Source organism: Acartia tonsa, chromosome 9 (assembly GCF_053477335.1).
Source record: "Acartia tonsa isolate MP-2025a chromosome 9, ASM5347733v1, whole genome shotgun sequence".
NCBI classification, from domain to species: Eukaryota; Metazoa; Arthropoda; class Copepoda; order Calanoida; family Acartiidae; genus Acartia; species Acartia tonsa.
In genome coordinates this window covers 45,041,818-45,065,154 of record NC_137268.1, presented here as the reverse complement: position 1 = coordinate 45,065,154, position 23,337 = coordinate 45,041,818, and the positions used below count along the sequence as shown (strand labels likewise).

The 23,337-nt window shown below is 31.6% G+C and overlaps 1 protein-coding gene across 1 annotated transcript in view; it reads left to right on the top strand.

Moving 5' to 3' along the window:
• Nucleotides 1–23,337, top strand: part of LOC145327571 (uncharacterized) — a 72,572-nt gene that overhangs the window by 31,953 nt on the left and 17,282 nt on the right. Inside the window, exons 6-9 of the mRNA XM_080171111.1 lie at nucleotides 19,247–19,304; nucleotides 19,798–19,867; nucleotides 20,566–20,629; nucleotides 20,861–20,922. Of these exons, the coding sequence (XP_080027237.1) occupies nucleotides 19,247–19,304; nucleotides 19,798–19,867; nucleotides 20,566–20,629; nucleotides 20,861–20,922 (254 nt within the window). The remainder of the gene's footprint in view (nucleotides 1–19,246; nucleotides 19,305–19,797; nucleotides 19,868–20,565; nucleotides 20,630–20,860; nucleotides 20,923–23,337) is intronic.

Below are 23,337 nucleotides of genomic sequence, written 5' to 3'. Positions count from 1 at the left end.
AACCGGTGAAAACATATTTCCTCTTACTGTCTACTCAAATGTTGATTATAAAACAAACAAAAATAAACTAAAATCTTGACTTCAACTAGAATTATTTAGGACTAATATCTTTAATTTGTGTTTTTTTCTTTTATATTGTCAAAATACATGTAGTGCATGACTCACCTGAAGTTATTTTGTCTAATTACGTTAATTCTAAGAGATTTTATAATACTTTTAAAATTGTTGGTGAAACACAAAATATATGCCTTTTTCTGTAAGAAAATTTTTGCATATCTTGACTTTCAGACTTTAGAAAGCTTACTTAAAAAGCGTATTTTTACGATTCCTTTAAAATCTGATGTACATTGGGTATGATAATACTCATAGAATGATTGAAACTTGATTTGGGGGTGGTGAATTGATGCCCCTTGTTGCCCCTATGTGCAATGTAGCATCTCATAGGTCCTGGGAAGATGCCTTTTACCTTTTCTTTATAGACCAAAACTTGAAAGTTAAAGTTGATTCACCCTTCCCCCTTGCCTATGAGAGGCTTCTAGTAGAGTAACCACTAGCAAAAAAACAAAATACAGGGAGGGAATGAAACCATGGGCTTTTTAATACACTACTCCCGAAAGTTTTATAATAACGTTTTCTTGTTTGTTGGCTTGCCAACTTTGGAAACATTTATTCTGTTATTATTGGTTGGTTCATAAAGTTGAGTGGTCAAACATTTCAACCACTTATTATTCTACAGATGGCTTAATTTTGTGTATTAAAAGTCCCAAAAGTTAATTGCTAAACCAAAGAATGAGAAAATGTCATTATAAAACTTTGGGGACCAGTGTAATTAACAACCCAATGTCCGCTCCCTTCCTGATAAAATTAAATGATACTGTCCTGCAAGATTCTTGGTTGTGTCATTTGCTGTCAGGGTTATCATTGTTTTAGCCTTCGAGGCCAGCCTCGCTAATGTTGCTACATCCTGATGTCGTACTTAGTTGAGGATAAGTACCCAAAGTAGAGAATGAGTACCTAAAGTCTATAACTACACTGTCCTAAGATAGAGGAGACAATGGGCTAATTATTACACTGGTCCCCAAAGTTTTATAATAACATTATCTCATTCATTGGTTTAACAACTTTGGGGACTTTTTATAGGAATATTACTTATAAGCAATCTTTATAAATTATTGCTTGTTTGGCTTATATATCAAATGATACTTTTTCTACAATTCTTCTGAAATGAGCAACTTTTACTATAATTGTCTGAGGATAGGTCAGACAATATTTTTGTAGAATGCTGACACAAGTAAGCATTTTATATTTATATGGCTGATCAGTAATTTACCTAAAAATGGCACAATTGGGTGAACAATTTACTTTTTTTATGTGTAAAATGGGGGGGAGAGATTGCTAGGGAAAGATTTTACATAGATCAATTATAGCGCAAAAATAATTTGGTTGCCTTTTTCTTTAAAATATATTTTTTTTCTAAAGACTAAAAAAAGTTCCTTATATATCCCACTACCGCCGTAATGGTGCGTCCTAGGTGGATGCTACTAATAACAACTTTTGTTGGGCTTTAAAAGTTCAAGGAAAAAGTAGTTTCATGTCATGTCCAAAAAATGACGCCCAAGTCCACTTTTAGGAGTTAAAAATATTCAATTTTTTTTTCGCCACAGAAAAACGCCATTTCCACCACAACGGCACGTCCTAGGCGGATGCCATATAAGTCAATTATGGTCCAGGCTGGCAAGTTCTACAATATTGTATTTCTTTAAGAAGGCCGTAAAACGACTACTTTTATGAGTTTTGCCTCAACAAAAATCTTTTTTTGCAATATCTGATCATACACGTATATATAAATATTTGTAAACGTTTAATGGTATGAGAGGGTGTGCAGCAAATAGATTAGAGGGCGGGACAGTACGTTTCGGTCAGACTATAGTCAACCAGCGCTGTTTAGTTTGGTTTTCGGTCAGCGCGGTACAGTACATTAAGGACAGCCAGCGCTTGGTTTAGTTTAGTTTTGTTTGTGGAGGAGGTAGAAAGTTTGTTGAAGTGTGAATTTAATACAATGTTAATTAATTAATGTGAGATATCAAATAATAATTAATATATATAATCTTTATGTAAACTGTGCATGATATTAAAGGTAAATAATCAATGAAATAAAAATTAATTATTTATCTTTTTTTATGTAAAGTTTATAAATGCGCACTTATTTCAAACAAAAGTAAATTCTTAGTGAGCCACAAAATAGAATCCAGAAATTTCGGCCCTCTCTGGGAATTGTCTTTCATCATAGCTGAAATAAATTTTTGTAAAGGTAATTCTTATATTATGTATCATGTATTTACAGCTATTATCTATATATATTGTTTATCTAAAGGAAAAATTGTCTGTAATGCGATTCTATACATAATTCAGTATGACTGAAAACCGGTTCTAATCCAGCGGACATTAATCGGTTTCGAAGTGTCTTTAAACAGTATCATGCTTATTTAGTTCTGACACTCCACAATTGTTCAGTACAGAGCGTTGATTTTATGAATGTTTTCATCCTTGTTTTTCTGATATTTATTAGGGATCTAAAGCGATAAGACAATGACCGATAAATTGATGTACATCTCCATTGATAATACACCAAATTAAAATTTACAACTAGATTACAATTAGAGGTTAACACGTTTGGACACTTAACTTAATCAACCAACTAATCAAAATTCATTAAAGTCCCCAAAGTTGTTAAGCCAATGAATAAAACCAGTAATTGGGTTGGGGGAACCCCACTGCACCATGGGGCGAAGCCCCCATGAACCCCCCCCCAAAAAAAAAAAAAAATTGACATCTTTAAAAAGGGTACTCGCTTATACTCACCCCGTACAAGATATACGGTGAACAACCTGGGTTTAATTTTTACGAATTGAAATTTTTGTGCATACGGCGCACAACCTGGGTTTAATTTTACCAAAGAGTAATTCGGCAAAGAATAACTTTTTTGAAAATATAACTATAAAATTATTCTGGAGGGTTGACTTTCCATTACCTCATGGGGCGAAGCCCCTAGAGGCTAGGGGCGAAGCCACTAGTTACAATTATAAAACGGGAATCCTTTTATAGATTAAAATAATCGGTTGAAAAGTTTGGACACTGCCTTTTTGTAGACACACCATACCCAGAGATGTAGGGATCATTGAGCAGTAAATTACATTGATACATTGGACTGTATTTACACAGGTACCCAAAGTTTTATTACCATTATCGCTTATATTTAGCTTAAAAACTTTGGGTACTTCTATAGAATTTTGATTAGTTGGTTCCAGACAAGTAGTGCCCAATCAATAATTTTAATCTACAACAGGGGTAATTTTATATTCAGCAAGGATTTGAATCCGATTAATATTCGCGGGATTAGAACCGGTTCAAAGCCATACTGGAAAAATGTGTAATGCATTATCATAGACGTCCAAGCTTTTTTGGGGGGGGTGGGGTGATAAAATTGCGCGCAAAGCGCGCCGCAAATTTTTCCCCACCCAAAAAAAATTTTTACCCCGGGGGTAAAATTTGCTTTGGGGGGGGGGGGGTAATTAACCCCCCTAAAATCTGTTGGCAGGGGTAAATTTTGTTTACCTCCCCCAAATCTACCCCCGGGGTAAATTTTTTGTTTTTTTTTTTGGGGGGGGGGTAATTTAAATCATTGGTAAAAAAGTTTTGACACAGACTCAGCTATTTTTGAACCAAGCAATCAAAATTCGATAAAAGTTATTAAGCTGACCAATTGGGCTGTTTATTACACTAGTCACCAAAGTTTTATAATAACGTTCATAAATTTCCCCCCCCCCAAAAAAAAAAAATTTTTACCCCGGGGGTAAAATTTGCTTTGTTTGGTAATTCACCCCCCTGAAATCTGTTGGCAGGGGTAAATTTTGTTTACCTCCCCCAAATCTACCCCCCGGGGTAAAAGTTTTGGGTGGGGTAATTTAAATTTTATTAAATATTTAGAATTAAAAATGCGCGCAAAGCGCGCAAAAAAATTTTTTGTTAGGAGATTTTTTGGTGATGCCTACGGCACCCCCAGGATAGGGGTAAATTTTAAATGGGGGGGGGGGGTAGTTGCCACTTTACCCCAACCCCTTGGACGTCTATGTGCATTATGTTCTAGACAATTTTATATGAACATCAAAATGAAAAATATAATATCAATGCCAGATTTGTAAGCCCAGGACTTCGGCCCCTCATGGTTAACAAAACTGGAATTAATCTTTTAATTTATAAATTTACTAACCGCAGAATGCTGTCTATAATACGATGCAATGAATAACTATTATCATAATTGGGGATGTATTGCAATTAAACATTAATTTTCTTATAGCAATAAAAACCGGCGCTTTCACTCAGGGTACTTTGTTGAGCACTGAAACCCTGGATCTTTGAAATTCAAAGGACAACTCTAACATGCCTAAATTAACGAAAAGGTATTGACGGACATACAGACATAAACAAATGGACAGACAGAAAGACGGAGAGACAGGTAGACAGATGGGCAGACCGACGGACATACTGACGGACAGACAGACGTATATATATCCTAACTATTGAATGATACTTTTAAGAATATTTTGAGTGTTGATTTAAATTATCAAATTAAATTAAAATAGGCATGTCAGAATTTTTGTGATCTATAATTATTCGATTGATCTGATTTTTGGAATACTGAATCCTAGGACAACAAAGTACAATTTTGTAAGCGTAGCATATATAAAAAAGTAAGTATGTCCTTAAACATTATCCTGTATTTAAGCACCTTTTCAACAAATTTACTCAAAATTTTGTTTTAACTTTTAAACATTTTTATTCTGATTATTCAAATCTGAAAAAGTGTTTATGTTAATATTTATAATTAAATCATATAACGTAAAGCCCTACCCTATATCAATTCATCAAGTTGAACTGATTATAAAACTTTGGGTACAAGTGTAATTTATGGTCCAATAGCACCTCCTTCCTTGTTTGCTCAAACAAATGCATCATAAAAACGTTTTAAGAAATAAAGCCAAACATTAACCCATTTACTAATTTAAAACAAGTAAATTTAAATAACAAAATGATTATCTCATAAAAAAGAAATTAAAAAGGATGGCGTCAAAAAAGGTAAACAAGGATGACAACATCCATAAAAGCGAAGCTCTAAAATGGTAGGACAAACGAACATTAACACTTGTATATTGTCAGAACGGAATAATCAGAATGTAATGTATAAGAGTAGAAGCAAAATTGTAAGTAAATTGTTAAAAAACTGTTTGATACAGGATAATGTTTAAGATGGACGTACGGATATTCTGGTAATGATAATAGTGTTGCCGCGCTTTCTATATCGTAACTAACTACTACAGGAATCCCCGTGCAAAGTTTGAAATTTATAGGACAATTCTAACATGCCTAAATTAACAAAAAAGCTATCCGTTCTGGATGTACGGACGGACGTACATACGGAAGGACGGACAGACTCTAATTATAGAGAGCTTCGCTTTTAAAAATACGACGAAACACCCCTTGCCACGAAAGGGACTATACCCAAATTTTATTATCGCAGGAATCTAAAGGGATAAGACAATGGCAGATTAATTGATGTACATCCTCAATGATGGTAAACAAAATTACCTTTCTATAGATTACAATTAGGGGTGCACGTTTGTCGGGTCGAGGGGGGGGGGGGGGGGGGAGGCATTATTACTTAAAACATTTTTATATGATGCATATCATAGAGCAGTTACAAAGAAGAAGGTGTTATTGGACAGGAAATTATATTTAACCAACTTTATCTTAGTTATCGGCTAAATCATTGGTAGATTAGTTAACAAACTTTTCAACTGATGATATTATAATATTTCTTAGTATTAAAATCCAAAAACTTAAGTGCAGGTCAAATAAATAATAAAAATGATGTCTTAATAAGTTTGTATTGACGAAGCCCAATCTGTACCACTTTTGAGCAAGACGATTCTTATATGACGTCATATCCTTATACTAAAGTAACAGGATGTTTGTCTGTCTGTGTGTCTGTGTGTACCTAAGGATCTCGCTAACCGCTGAACCGATCGGGTTCTCCTTAACAGGGTAGATTCTCATATGTCCTGGGAAGGTTTTTAACTATTTTGGGGGAGGGTACTACCACCCTCCCAAAAGAAATGACAAAAAAATCGAAAATTTTTGTTAAATACGGGAGACTTCTACGTAAAATAAAGAGGTATCGTACTAAAGAATTATCGTAGCAAACAAAAACATTTAAAGTGCCACTAGAGGCCTCTAGGGGCGTAACCACTAGTAAAGGAAAAAGAAAAAGGGAAGGGAGGGGAAAGAAAAATCTCTTCAAAAGAGATGGGAGAAAAGGGAATCGTCTTGCTCAAAAGTGGGACAGATTGGGCTTCGTCGTTTGTATTTAATTGGTCTAATTTAGCAATTAAAAAGGCAAAAAGAATTTTTTTAAAGTCACACCTCTACGGAAAATTCGAGCAAACAATAACTCCCTTTTTACCAGTTTTGTTAGCCAGGGCCTTCGTTCCCTTCAGATCCAGCAAGTCTGGGATAAATCTTGTAATAATTTTGAAATTTTTATTATTTGATAAATAATCTTTTGCCAGGTAGAAAGGGGACATTAGGCTGTTAATTACATTGATACCCGAAGTTTTATAACAACTTTATCTTATTTGTTTTATTTTTAAGGAGTAATCTTGTTTATTGTCATAGGGGATGTAATACAATTTTTCTCTATTATCGTATCCCTTTAAATGCCTGTCCCTCACAGCTTAAGATCAGGGCTCGGCAGCCGCGTGTAAACTTCAGTGAAATCGTCATATTACAACTTTAATATATAGCTGGAAGTCTTAACCTGTTCCTAAAAACACTATCCTTCTGTTCGATTTTTTGTCACAATAGCAGGTTTAAACTTGAATCGTATTCGAGGCTACTGTACGGCTTCCGAGCCCTTTTTAAAATACAAGTTGTTTCCAGTATGGCTTCGTAATCTAATAATATCCGCTGAAGTAAAACATGTTCTCAATAATACTGAAAAATTATGTATAGCATCTTATTACATATAATTATTCACGAATATTTGAATAAGAATCATAAAATTATTACCAGTTTTGATAGACCGGACCTTCGGCATCTAGGGTCTAAAAAAACTGGGTTTAATCTTAGATTTTTCATTTTTATATGCTGAAAGCTGCCTATGATACGATGCAATTATATTTATTTATCACTTTATATGCATAGTTTATCTGCTATTGTCCTCTCCCTCCATATTATATTTTAATGTCATCAAATTAACCCTTCTGCAGATAAAAGTATTGGTTTAAAAGTTTGGACACTTCTGTTTGTAACCAACCAATCAATGTTCAAGTTTGTTTGTAAAAAATTTAAAGGAGCTTTGTAAAGGGAGGGAGCATTGGACTGAAGATTTTACCACGTTATTTAAACACAATCTCTCATTTGTTGAAGTAAACTTTGGATACTTAGAACAAATTGATTAGGTTGTACAAAAATCATCCATTTTCATATCCTTTATCAAAAAAAATTCTTTTGGGTCTTCACTTCCGCATATTTTCATATTTGCAATCTTATACTCGCCAAAAAACACAATAACATCTATATTAGAGAGAGGTTAATTAGTAAATTTATTTGTGCAGTAATGATGTTAATGGTTTGATTTTTAAAAGCGAAGCTTTTCTATAATTAGGGTCGGTCCGTCCGTCCGTAACGGATAGCTTTTTTCGTTAATTTAAGCATGTTAGAATCGTCCTATCGATTTCAAATTTTGCATGGTGATTCCTTTAGCAGTTAGGTACGATTTAGAGAGCGTAGCAACTCTATAATCATTACCAAAATGTCCGTACGTTCATTTTAAACATGTTGATTTTTTTACTTTTTTAACATCAAATTTTTATGTGATCTAATCATTGGATTGATCTGATTTTTGGTATATTGATTCCTGGGACAACAAAGTATAATGTAATAAACGAAGCAACTCTTTAATCAAGTCCTAAAAATGTAAGTATGCCCATAAACATTATCCTGTATCAAGCAGTTTTTTTAACAAATTAACTTACAATTTTGCTTTGACTCTTATACATTTATATTAGGATTATTCAGTTCTGAAACTATACAAGTGTTAATGTCCGTTTGTCCTACCGTTACAGTGCTTCGCTTTTATGTATGTTGTCATCCTTTTTTTTTATAAATTATGGAGGAAGTGATGACACGCCATTAGTTCTCATTAAAGAAAGACAAACATTCTATTAAAAAACTTTATACTATACTGATATTAACGCGCAACCATGGCTTAACACGTAGGGCATCAACTCATTGTCGAGGAATTGATGGGATCAAGTCTCGGTTCAACACTGCGTCAAAACTAAGGACGTTAAAAATGGTTCCTACTGCACAGATGCTTTTCAGATGTTCGACATTAATAATTAGAGTAGGGGAAATGCCTTGGACTAAAATAGGCACAACTCATTACCATGCACAGTTAGGACTTCTAGACAAAGGTCGTGCAAACAAAGAGTTGGTTGTCTATTACATAGGTGTTACCTTACTAAATACACTTGGCGATTAAGCATAATTATATAATATTGATTTTTATAAATGTTAAGTATATTCATAAATAGCGCGGCAGTATTATACTTAATATCCCTAGTAATCTCTCCCCTTGTGATTAAGTATTTTTTTTGGTAAATTACTGATTTTAACAAGGGGAATTATGTCCATAAGTTAGCAACATTATAATAATCTAATTCTAACGAGGACAGTTATATCCATTAGTAGCACAGCAACATTATTTTAATTCTAACAAGGACAGTTATATCTATTAGTAGTACAGCAACATTATTTTATTCTGATTTTAACAAGGATAGGTATATGCATAAGTAGCACAGAAACATTATACCATACTAATTTTATCAAGCATAAGTAGGAAAGCAACAATATACTATTCTAATTTTACCAAAGGATCCCCTCCACCTCTGTTTTCTCTTATTTCCTGTGCCTGAAATATGATTTAACACATAATTTTAGAGTTGAATTTCCTTGAATATTTTATTTTCTTGGCTCTTATAAAAGATAGACTGCTGAAACTTCTTGTTAACATTTCCATCATTAAGAAGCATAATCAACTATAAAACATCCATTCAGTCTGATTTTTTCCCCAGCTATTTTTATATTTTTCACATTTTCCCCCATATCTTCAATGTTCTTGGTTCTATTTACAAAATAAAATTTCCTGTCATTCTAAGAAAACATCTGTAGTGGTCAGACTGCTTTTTAGTAGATTTTTTGTTTATTTTTCATATTTTCTAAATATCTTTGGTGTTATGGTCCGATTTAAAAATTCTTTTTAGATTACAGTATTAAAAATAAATTTTCAAGGAATTTCCAAGCAATTTTGGTGTTTAAAGATGAAAGTACAAGTAGCTTTTTTGATTTTTTACATATTTCCCAATCTTTGGTGTTTTCAGTCCTTTTTTTAAAGTTTTTTTTTGTAAATAATAGTATCAAAATGATATTTCCTGTTCTTCTGAGAACACTTTAGCATCTACATGACATTAAAATTTTATGAATAACTGAAAAAAGATAAGGTTATAATATTTTGTCTATGCCACATAATTTAATATTTTAATTTCTATTATGAGCAATAGAAATCTTTCAAAATTTTCATTTCATAAAAAGGGGTATTTTTATTGGAAAAATATATAATTAGTTACTGGCAACCTAAATTTGTTTTATGAATATATGAATATAATTTTGAATCTAGGTTACATACTTTAATTTCAAAATTTCTAACATGAGCATTGAGTATTGTACATAAAATGTCAGTTTGAAATGCCTAAACATTTTTTTGTTATTGAAGCTGAAGGCTTCAAATTTTGGGATATTGGGTCTACTTGTGGCAGTCTTTCAGCAGCTATAGCGTTATATTTCTTGCAGGCATCCTTTAAAATTTTTAAAAAATGTTATTCCACAGGGTCATTCCAGAGAAATGATTTTTTAAAAACTTAATTAGGCATGGAAAATAAAACAATTGTGTAAAATGCTTTGTATATTTGGAAAACCTATCCTCAGACATTTATGTTTCAAATATTTAACAATGATGTTTACAACAAATTATGCCTTATAAACTGGTTTTTGCAAAGGCCTTATTTTTGAAGATGTATGGATTTAAAGATTGGGGAAAAATGCATACATTTTTAAAATTCAAATTGCACAGCTTGTATTAATAGTAGAAAAACGTTATGCACACCGTTAGAATTGTCATAAACTCTAGTTTTTGAAAATATAAGTATTATTTTTGTGGTATTTGTAGTTTAGGAGCTACATTGAAAAATGTGAGAAAGGTTGAAAAGTTTTAAGTAAGTTAGAACATTTTAACACATAGCTCCTGTACTATACATAGCACATGAATGGTTCTTATATATCCAAAAACTAAAGTTTATGACAATTCTAACAGTATGCATAACGTTTTTTTTACTATTAAAGCAAGCTGCGCAATTTGAATTTTTAAAATGTGAGCATTTTTTCCATTATGTTTAAATCAGAAAATCATCAAAAATAAGGCATTTAGAAAAACCGTTTTTGAAGGCATAATTTGTCACAAAAATAACTTTTAAATATTTGAAACATTAATGTCCCAGAATAGGTTTTCAAAATATACAAAGCATTTTACACAATTGTTAGAAAAACCGTTTTTGTAGGCATAATTGGTCAAAAAATCATTTTTAAATATTTGAAACATGAATGTCCCAGAATAGGTTTTCCAAATCTATAAAGCATTTTATATAATTTTTTATTTTCCATGTCTAATTTAGTTTTTTTTAAATCATTTCTCTTGAATGACCCGGTAGTATATAGGTAGTATAAGACTTTTGTTACTTTTCTCTCATTTCAAAGTTTTGATTCTGTAAAATTACCAATTTATCAAGGGTATTATGCATTAGTTATTGTGTAACAGAAAATCAGGTTCAAATAAAAGTTTAAAAAAACTGAAATTCTAGAATATTGCTTGAGAGAAAAGTTGGCAAGTCTGTAGGATGTAGTTAATGCAATTTAAAGATAAAAATTTTGACTAAAAGTATATTAGCTTTAAAAAAAACAATGTAAGGAAAAGCTATAAACTTTTAAAAATGGGGTAGTTATTGGGGGTGGAATTTTTTTTATTCCCCCAAAGTAATATTTTTAAAATATCGTCAACCTTTAAACACTCAATATGTGTAAAGAAGTGCTTATAACTTAGATTTTTAATTACAATTTTGTAAAAAGTTTTTGCCAGTAATAAAAAAATGATTTTTACCTCAATTTTGCTAAAAGAATCTTTCAAGTTAAGTTACTTTTCCTTAGTCACTTTTTCAAAACTTTTTCAAAACAAAACAAGATTTTTTAAACCTTGAATAAAATAAAAAAAACATTTCTAAAAATGTTTAGGTGCCTACAGGCAACCCCAAATTCAATTGGGAGGGTAATCACCCCAGTACCCCCCCCCCCCTTTGGACATCACTGCACTTTTATTATATTTTTGAAATTTTTTAAATGAAAGTCTAACCCTAAATGAAAAATACTATTTAAAATATTTATTTAGTTTTATCAATAGCAAAAAGTTATTGGGATATTTTGTGGTCATATTTTCTATATTTAACTAGAATTCATTGATTCTAAAAATTCATAATCATTCATTAATATTTATGTAAAAAATATTAACTAAAATTTGTTAAGAATTATTTTATGTATATCATATCATATTCATTATATATATATATAATTTTTTCTTATGAGTTTTTCAGTGGAGAACAGAGCTGAGCAAATCAATCAAAAATATCATTAGAGGACATTAGGATCACTTTAAGGGCAGATTGTCTCAGTCTGTTGTTGGAGTGGTTTTGCTGGACCTTTTATAACACAACATTAAATTAGAAACATCAGATTGATTTATGCTGAAAACTAGTGAGCTTTAAGTAGAAATATAATTTAATTGTATCAATTTCAACCTAATTTTCATCAGTCCAAATTTTGGTAATATTTTACTATATAATTTAATATAATTTTACTTTTAAAAGCTTTTTTATTGATTTTTTAACAGCAATAAAGGGTCTTATAATTCAGTAAGCCATAATTGAGTTAAGATTTTTTTAAATGTAGACTTTTGCAGCAAAAAGTAGAATTCAAGTTTTAGTTAATTTTAAAGCAAAAATCCTAGAATTTTACTAAAAAAGCTTTATTGAGACAAGCAATTTTTATCATTATTTACTGGCTAAGTTCTTCCCCTTTTGCTACAAGCTTCTAATTAAGTAAGCAAATGTTTTGGTAAATTTTTTAATTATGTCCTTTGTTTATATTATAAAACCCTTAACTAAACAAGCTATCTTTTTGGTTAATTTATTAATTATTTCCTTCATTATTATTATTGAAAACCTTTACCTAATCAAGCAAGTTTTGTGATTCATTTCTTAATAATATCCTCTATCTTTACTATACAATCCTTACTAGCTAGTTCTGTGATTAATTTCTTACATATGTCCTCCAGTTTTGTCATAGAACACTTACATCTACAAGCCCTTTTTGTCATTAGTTTCTAGCTTAATTAAGAAATTAATCACAACAATTGCTTGTTTAAGTAATAATTTTGTAGCAAAAATAGATGATATAAGTAGGACATTAATCACAAAAATGGCTTGTTTAAGTAAGGATTTTGTAGCAAAAATGGAAGATATAAGTAGGACATTAATCACAAAAATGGCTTGTTTAAGTAAGGATTTTGCAGCAAAAATGGAAGATTTAAATAAGCAATCAACCCCAAAAATGGCTTATTTCAGTAAGGTTTTTGCAACAAAAATGGATGATTTAAGTAAGCAATCAACCCTAAAAATGGCTTATTTGAGTAAGGATTTTGCAACCAAAATGGGTGATTTAAGTAAGTAATCAACCCCAAAAATGGCTTATTTAAGTAAGGATTTTGTAGCAAAAATGGATGATTTAAGTAAGCAATCAACCCCAAAAATGGCTTATTTAAGTAAGGTTTTTGCAACAAAAATGGATGATTTAAGTAAGTAATCAACCCCAAAAATGGCTTATTTAAGTAAGGTTTTTGCAACAAAAATGGATGATTTAAGTAAGCAATCAACCCCAAAAATGGCTTATTTAAGTAAGGATTTTGCAACTAAAATGGATGATTTAAGTAAGTAATCAACCCTAAAAATGGCTTATTTAAGTAAGGTTTTTGTAGCAAAAATGGATGATTTAAGTAAGCAATCAACCCCAAAAAAGGCTTATTTAAGTAGGGATTTTGCAACCAAAATGGATGATTTAAGTAAGCCATTTTTGTGGTTGATTGCTTACTTAAATCATCCATTTTGGTTGCAAAATCCTTACTTAAATAAGCCATTTTTGGGGTTGATTGCTTACTTAAATCATCCATTTTTGCTACAAAATCCTTACTTAAATAAGCCATTTTTGGGGTTGATTGCTTACTTAAATCATCCATTTTTGTTGCAAAAACCTTACTTAAATAAGCCATTTTTGGGGTTGATTGCTTACTTAAATCATCCATTTTTGCTACAAAATCCTTACTTAAATAAGCCATTTTTGGGGTTGATTACTTACTTAAATCATCCATTTTGGTTGCAAAATCCTTACTTAAATAAGTAAACAACCCCAAAAATGGCTTATTTAAGTAAGAATTTTGCAACAAAAATGGATGATTTAAGTAAGTAATTAACCCCAAAAATGGCTTACTTAAGTAAGGGTTTTGCAACAAAAATGGATGATTTAAGTAAGCAATCAACCCCAAAAATGGCTTATTTAAGTAAGGATTTTGCAACAAAAATGGATGATTTAAGTAAGTAATCAACCCCAAAAATGGCTTATTTAAGTAAGGATTTTGTAGCAAAAATGGATGATTTAAGTAAGCAATCAACCCCAAAAATGGCTTGTTTAAGTAAGGATTTTGTAGCAAAAATGGAAGATATAAGTAGGACATTAATCACAAAAATTGCTTGTTTAAGTAAGGATTTTGTAGCAAAAATGCAAGATATAAGTAGGACATTAATCACAAAAATGGCTTGTTTAAGTAAGCAATCAACTACAAATATAGCCTAAATGGCTGAGAAGGGATTAAATTTTGAGGAAAAATAATCCGGATTAAAATCTTAATCTGTAAGACATTTACCTCAAAAGCGTCCGATTTTGCTGATTCTTATCAGCCACCCTTATTTTTGGGGTTTTTTAGGGGTTTATAGGGCAATAATAGTTCTTCAAGTAAGCAATTAACCTACGAAAATGGCTCGTTAGTCCGACATGTCCGATTTAAGTAAGCCACTTTTGTTGTAAAGTGCGGACTTTCCCGATGTGAGCACGTCCTACTTAAATCTGACAAAAATGCTTATATAAGCACAAATAAAGGTAAATTGCTGAGACAGAGATTACTAGGGTAATGTTTTCTATGTACACATAAGATACTTTTTCATAAGCTTCCACTTTAAACTGCCCAAATACTTAGATATTATTTTCTTTGTTTGAAGGGATTATTTGGAAATTCGATATTTCCTCCCCCCCCCCCCCCGTCACAAAAAATAGAGTTAAAAGTATGTTACAGGGATAAAGTTATAATTACAAGATGATAAGTTAAAAGTATTATAGGGATAATGAGTAGTTGGTGTGAAAATTTGGAGGAGCAATTTATAGATTCATGGAAAGAGGCGTATATTATAATACAATTAAGAATTATGAAACCATATTTCAGGAAGGAAGTAATATAATTTGAATACCAAGATTTTTTAAATGGTTCAACCTAATGTGACAAAGAGGGAGGAGAAATTTATAGATTCCAAGAAAGAGGCGTATATCATAATACAACTAAGAAGGAAATAATATAATTTTGAATCAAAAATTGTTTGGTATTTACAGTTTGAAAAAAAGAAAATATGTTATCCCACTTTTTAAATCTAATCCAGCCTTTAACAATTCAAGTATTAAAATTCATCCAATTTCCATTGTAATTATAATATAATTATTGATTGATATCAATTTTATATAATTAAATCAATAAACAAATATTTGATATGTTCATTATTACATTAGCTTCATTCATTCTACGATTTTAACACTAGTCTCCTAGCTAAAACAAACTTTGCTAAAACAGATATAGCACTGATTTACTTAATCCTAAATCCCTGTGTTTGCCTGTCAATTCAGGGTTAAATTGAAAATGAAAGTTAAATAATAAATCAATGTTCAGCGTCTCATTTAGTTATTAAGAATAGAGGGTAAGAGGGTGGAGGGGGTTTGGTTAAGGCTATTTTTGTAAAATTTTAACATATTCACTTATTAACAAGGATGACAACATCCATAAAAGCAAAGCACTGAAACAGTAGGACAAACGGACATTAAGACTTGTATAGTGTCTGAACTTAATAATAAGAATATAAATATAAGTCAGCTACTCTATAAATTAGTATGCTCCCTCGTCTTTGATAAGAAACTGAATAAGGAAAACGAAATTTCTGACAACTATAATTATATGGTGAATTATATGTTTTACATCTTTCTCAACATCTATATCATACCTAACTACTAGAGGTATGGTATCATCATGCAAAGTTTGAAATCGATAGGACAATTCTAACATGCCTAAATTAAGGAATAAAAGCTATTATCAAGGATGGACATACGGATGGACAAACCGATCCTAATTATATAAAAGCTTCGCTGTTAAAAATATCATCCTTATAATAAAGTAACAGGATGTGTGTTTGTCTGTGTGTACCAAAGGATCTCGCTAACCGCTGAACCGGTTGGGTTCTCCTTTACACAGTAACTTCTCATAGGTCCCGGGAAGGTATATAACTATTTTTGGGGGAGGGTACCACCACCCTCCCAAGAGAAATCGCCCCTAGAAAAAAATTACCTCTCCCCCCCCCACAAAAAAAATAAACTCCCCCCTCATCAAGTGACCCTAGAGGCCTCTAGGGGCGTAGCCGCTGGTACATAATAAAGAATAAGAATATTTTTCATTAAAAAGATTTTTGCCAGGTTTAGTGATTTTATAATAAACTATAATTATCATATTTGAAAAAAAATATTTGATTATTACAAACAAAATCCATTAGCCTGGCAATATATATGTTATTATACAATATTGCAACGCTAATTGTTTCTAAGACTATAATTTTACAATCACAAAACATAATTAAGTCTGCAATATTCTGACTATTTGAGGCTTAATTATTGTTATTTCCTTGTTAATGATTGCATATTACATGTTTTCAAACAAAATTTTATGTTATTTTGGGTAATTAGTATTGTCCCAAATTTGCAATATTACACGAATTTTAATTTCGTCAGCCCAAGGTACTATGTCTGATTTGGATAGCCTGTGTATCTCTGAACCAAATAATGCTTAATGATATGCATGATGATATAGGCAAACGCCCGTAAGACAAACAACCATTTTATTGTGCGACCTTTGTCTTGAGGTTCTAACTTTGCATGGTAAAGAGTGGCGCCTGTTTAGGGCCAAGGCATTCTCCTTACTATAACTCTATGGAATAGATCTATAGTATAGATGTATATACAGACAACTACCTCCCTTCCTTTCTCAAAGACCTTCTTCGTCTGCCTCTTATTTTTTTTTCTGCTACTTGGCTGTGTTAATATAGGCGACACTATAGGTTGATTTTCAATAATCCAATAGAAAGGTTTTTCTCTAATCTCTATGGCACGCGCCTCACATAGTATCACTGCGAGTGTGAGGTAATAAAGATATCCTACCTTAGACGGCGTATCAAGCCATAGTGACTACACAAACGTATAATCAATCACTCCATAAAGAAGAAATTGCAATCAAACTTAGAAAAAAAACAGTTTAAACTTGAATTTATATTTTTATCTATACAGACATGACTATCCTTTTTAATTTTTTTGAAAAAAATGTTTGGCCTCATCATGAAAACACCCAAAAATGTCAAAGAATTTAATATTTGGAAACGCAAGAAAAATTTCTTACATTTTTTGTCATTCATTCTTTCATAATTTTTTACATTTTTATATGTATTTTTGAAAATTTTGATTCAGTTCAACAATATCAGTTTATTCAGCAGATAAATTATGTGTGGTATGATTAAACCCATTAGTAAACCATGTTTTAAACGTATTTTTTTGAGAAATGAGAAATTAATATTTATAAAGCAATATTCATTCGAATCCGGTGGATAGAATAGAAATAGAAGAGTAGAAGAATATTCTGAACCCTTTTTTCGTCAAATCTAAGAGAGAACATTCCTAGCAGACAAAAGTATTGTTTACTTTCGACTCAAGCTGATGTGGATTCTTAAAAAATGATAGACTCGCTATTCGATAGTGAGGCAAAATTATTTTTGTGAAAAATCATCCAAAAGCACATTAAAAATCTACAAAAATTAAACAAAATCATTTGTTGATAACCCTCTTAAGATTTTATTTCATTTTTGTAAATTTTTTTATTCGATTTTGGAGGATTTTTCACAAAAATAATTTTGCCTCACCAGCGAGTTGCCAGCCTAACTTTTTTTTAAGAATCCAACTTTGTTTCAAGCTTTCAAATTGTAAACGAAATTTTTGGGCAATTAATTCTGATTCCGCAAAGCTTTCTACTAAGAAAATATACTGTTAACAGCTGACTTTTATGTATGTATGAAATGAAAAAAAACATGCCTTCGTAGGAAAATGTGTACATAATTTCAACCAATGAGATCCAATGTAAATTCCGATGCGATTCTCCTATTGGCTCAATCAGACATTCCCTCTCTTTCTTAGTACCTTTATTGTGGATAGGAACCGGTTCTCATCCATACGAAAAAACTATGTCTAGCATCGTATTATATCCAGTTTTCTACGAATATAGAAATGTACAATCATAAGATTAAAACTAGTTTTTTTAGCCGGTGCCTCCGGCACCACGGGGCTAAAAAAACTAGTTTTAATCTTATAATTGTACATTCTATATCCGCGGAAAGCCGTTTATAATACGATACGAGAAATAACTATTCTCGTATTCATTCGAATCCGGTGGATAGGAACCGGTTCTCATCCATACGAAAAAACTATGTCTAGCATCGTATAATAACCAGCTTTCTACGAATATTAAAATGTACAATCATAAGATTAAAACCAGTTTTTTTAGCCCCGAGGTGCCGAAGGCACCGGCTATATCTATTCTATATCCGCGGAAAGCCGTTTATAATACGATGCGAGAAATAACTAATATAACATCGGGCACCAGTATAATTTGCCTTCCAATGTCCCCTCCCTTCCTGAGCCTATAAACTATACACATTTTAGTACGAATGGGCAGATATTTTTAAAATCACCCAGCTATGAAAAGTTAAAGTTCTTAGTAAACATTTTGTGAAATTCGTTGCTCGTATTATTGAAATGACTAAATATGAACAAAATCTTCGTCTACAAAAATTGCCTTTATAAGTAGTCCATCTAAATCTATTTACAAAACGTTCTAACATCGTACAAATTTGTATTCTTAAACCTTTCATATCAGATGTACTTGCTAATATTTTATTTTTAACTTTTCTAATAAAAGCATAAAGTTTATAAAATACTTGAGATATGAAACTAATTTTGAATTACAATATTGAATTAAATTTCTCATACTTTTAAATGCGTTTTTTTTATACAACTTGAAAATTTAAAATAAAAAAAAATATTTGTAAGAGAAGCACAATAACTTTCAACAAGTCAACAGGTGATAGGGGAGGGGACATTTGAGTGTAGATTATGCTAGTCCCCAAAGTTTTTACAAACACGTTTGCACATTCAATAGCTTTTGGGACTATTGAATTACATCTTGATTGAATTGTACAAACTAGCAGTGTCCAAACTTTTTCACTAATTTTTAAGTCATTTTCTTATCCCTTAAGATCCAAGACAAGTCCCTCATCCATTTTGGTCTTTCGAAATGTCTTTAATATTTTTTTGCCTTTCTTGTGGCATTAAAGTGGAGAGGGCATGAGGTATAAGCAACTTTCCTCCTCAGGTCAATGATCCTGTCCCGATTTTGCATTGGGTCTTTGCGTCAGACATATAAACACAGCCAAGTCCCAACAAAAGAATAGAAAGCAATTTGCTGGCAGACTAAAAGGGTCTTTGCCACTTAGGGATGGTAGTTGTCTGGATTTTACATCTTTCCTTGGCTATTTTTTGAGTTAATCGCTCATGTTGTGTTTAGATTGGATATAGAAAGCATGACTCTATCTGGACCAGAAGTTACCGACCATCAATGCCAGGTAATTCTGCATTGTTAAAACAACAATTTTGTCTCCAACTTTACTACCATTCAAAATTGATGATTTTTTAGGCTTTAAGAAAGATAATTCGGTTTTAAGAACTTGAAGAAAAAAGTTAGAAGTATTTTTTTTCATTTAATCAAATCCAGTAGTTTTCTGAAAACTTGAATGAATATGTATACTGTTTTGAAAGGTATCTACCTATAACAGTCTACATATTTTTGTTTTTTTGCCCTTAAAGTGCCTAGTTGAGCAAAGAACCCCTCCCCTGTAATATTAAAACACATTGAAAGTAAGATGAGGGAAGTTCTTCCTTTCTTTGTTCATTTCTATAGGTTAGGTTAGTTTTTCTTGTGTACAGGGTAGCCCCGCAAATTTAGGGCATCGTAGACTCGTAGTCATATTTATATTTTAAAACATAAGTGGGAGGGGTTTCTCTGCTCGCCAGGCACCTTGAGGGAAACCGCCAAATTCTTATAATTAATATTTTTAGACTGATCAGTTCATAGTGTCTGGAGGAAGCCCTGTCCCTGCTATTTGTGGTATCAATTCTGGTACTCATAGTAAGTATTTATACAATTCATAGTTAGTTAGTGGTGTGCACAGGGTTTTGCCAGGCAGTTTTTGACGCCCCCATTAAACCATAATAAAGGGGGTTTCAGTTGGGTTTTAAGCTTAAGGGGATTAATTAATATCAATTTATTAATATTATTAGACGGGGTAATTTTAGTGTCAGGGGTGTGTATCCACCACACTAAATGTTCATTGTTCACCATCAACTAAATTCTCAAATATCAAAAAGCGTTCTCTAACTGGTAAATATTTTTTTCACACCCTTCTAAAATTTAAATAACGTGAAGGTCCTTGTCAAGGGGGGGGGGTATAGAGGGGTGTAAACGGGTGGACACCTACATTTATATATCAAGGAAAGAAGAATATTTGTTTTTTCGCATCTAATCAGAAAACACAATATCAAATAAAGTTTTAATTCTAATTAAAAGAAAGTTTTAAAATTCAAAAGGCTATATACCAATCAAGCTATTTTTGGATCTATAATTTAATATTATATTTCTTATTTTCAATACTTCGATAAAGAGCTACCTGTTTACTGTTTATTTTATTCAAGAACTCTAAGTATACACATACTTTTGCATGTACTGTACAAAATTGGGTCATAAATTATCATATCATCATTCATATATTTTTTCAATCTAAATTTTTATGTACCCTTGTAATCTATCTATCTACCTTTTTATTTCAGTGTATATTGACATGGGATTATCAACGAATTCTCCAGTGGTGATGACTGTAGTAACTTCAGGAAAGATACATTAACATTGAATTGTCCTATTCATTTAAAACTTTGCATTATTATAGTTAGTTTATTTTAATAACTTTAATACAACTATTTAGTCTTTAATAGTAAAAAATTATCCTAAAACCAAATGTTTTTGAGCGTTGAAAATCTTAAACGAAACTTATTTTTTTTACTTTTACATCAAAAGGTTTATTTTCCATTAATGTGTCTTTGGTTTAATGTATCCAAAATTAGGACCGTCGTTTTCAAGATCTTTTTCAATAAAAGTGGTTCAGATAGAATGTACTTCTCTTTCTAAAGGTAATTTTTATTATAGAAACTACTCTATAATTAGGGTCGGTCCGTCCGTACGTCCGTAACGGATAGCTTTTTTCGTTAATTTTGGCATGTTAGAATTGTCCTATCGATTTCAAATTTTGCATGGTGATTCCTTTAGTAGTTAGGTACGATTTAGAAAGCAACTCTATAATCATCACCAAAATGTCCGTACGTCCATTTTAAACATGTTGATTTTTTTACTTTTTTAACAACAAATTTTTATGTGATCTAATCATCCGATTGATCTGATTTTTGGTATATTAATTCCTGGGACAACAAAGTATAATTTAATAAGCGAAGCAACTCTATAATAAAGTCCTAAAAATGTAAGTATGTCCATAAACATTATCCTGTATAAAGCAGTTTTTCTACAAATTTACTTACAAATTTGCATTGACCCTTATACATTTATATTCTGATTATTCAGTTCTGACACTATATAAGTCTTAATGTCCGTTTGTCCTACCGTTTCAGTGCTTCGCTTTTATGGATGTTGTCATCCTTGTTATTATAGAAACTACTCTATCACTTTTTATTTACTTTTTATGTCCTTTCCTAACGCTATGGGGAAAATTTGATTTTCACGGCTTTTATTTAAGATAGACAGCTGAAATAATTTTTGTGATGATTCCCTTTAACAAGATATATCTGTTATATAATTTACTTGGTCCGTCGGTCTGTCGGTCAAGCTTAAAAAATAGAGATACTTTTGTTTTATGAAGGTTCGGTTTTTTTTTAAAAAAGAGATTTATCATATTTTTCCCAATTTTTATTTCAACTGTGTCCAGTCCATCGATTTTTTCTCCTTATTTTTATGTTAATCTATTTTTGAATCTTTTTCACTGTCAGTCTGTCAGTCTTTTTTAATTTATCTTTCTATCCATCTATGTATGTTAATTCTTAAGTATATACTTATGTATGCCCTTCTATCTAATTATTTTTCTGTCTATCAGAAAGTTTATTTATCTATCTAACCAAATGTTGTTGTTCTATTTTTGCTGAGATACTAATTGGAAGCTTTGTATGTTTTATCTTTGTTATTTATATAAAAAGCGTATTTACTTTTATGAATGTAAAAGGTATCATATTATATATTTTCCTATGCTCATAATTCTCAATTCAATTTGACATAAAATTTTCAGTTTACCTGGTTTTATAAACTCGACTTGAAAAGAGGTAAAAGAAAGGAAATATGTTTTAATATAAGGAAAATTTGTGTTGCTTTCCATAAAATTTCCTAGCCAGCATAGAACTCCCCCCCCCCCCCCCTCCCATTCTCTTTTTTAACTATGTTAAGTTCCTCTTTCCCACTTCTCCTATCATATCCCTCATTTTATGACGTCACATAGCTGATTTTTGAGACACTTTGTCCAGCTACCTCTAGAGCATATATCTATGATGCCCTAACACTGCTACCCTGTACTCAATGTAACTTAACCTAACCCATCCTTTCTTAATTTAAATTTATCTTAAATATGGGTGTGTGCTGGTCTTGATAAGGTTATTTTTAGTTAAGCCTCTCTGAAAGTCATAAGTCTCAATTTGTTAAATTAAATTTCTTGTTAAGACGCACATCCCTACTCAAATCCAAAAAAAGGTTTGTTTCATATTTTCTTACCGAAAAAAGACGGCAATAATAACATGTAAAAAAGCTTTGCAACTAAAATGTGTTATGTTAATTTGTGATGCTCGCTCCGAGGTGGTAGACAAAACTTTTGCTGTAACTTAATAAACAACAAGATTAATTATATCCAAAAGTAGAACAGAAGCAACAAAAATCTCAGAAATTAAGAATAGCTTGAGATTTGGAGAGATAGAGATAGACATAGAGGGGGAGAGAGAGAGAGAGAGAGAGAGAGAGAGAGAGAGAGAGAGAGAGAGAGAGAGAGAGAGAGAGAGAGAGAGAGAGAGAGAGAGAGAGAGAGGGAGAGAGAGAGAGAGAGAGAGAGAGAAAGGGAGAGATAGAGAGAGAGAGAGAGAGAGAGAGAGAGACAGAGAGACAGAGAGAGAGAGAGAGAGACAGAGAGACAGAGAGAGATAGAGAGAGAGAGACAGAGAGAGAGATAGACATAGAGGGAGAGAGAGAGACAGTGAGAGAGACAGACTAAAAGATAGATAGAGAGTGTATGGGAGAATGAAATATAAAGATAGAAATACAGAGAAAGACAAAAAAGAGAGAGAAAGAAAGACAAAAAAGAAAAGAGAAAAAAAGACGGAAAGAAAATGAAAGAGAGAAAGACACCTAGACAGAGAAAAAAAAGAAACCTAATAAAACTGTCTGACTCTGATTATGACGTAAAAATAATTATAATTTTACCATTGGTCAATTACAGTGTATACTGGCCTCTCATTGGCAATTTTTTTTACGTCATAATCAGAGTCAGACACTTTTACTAG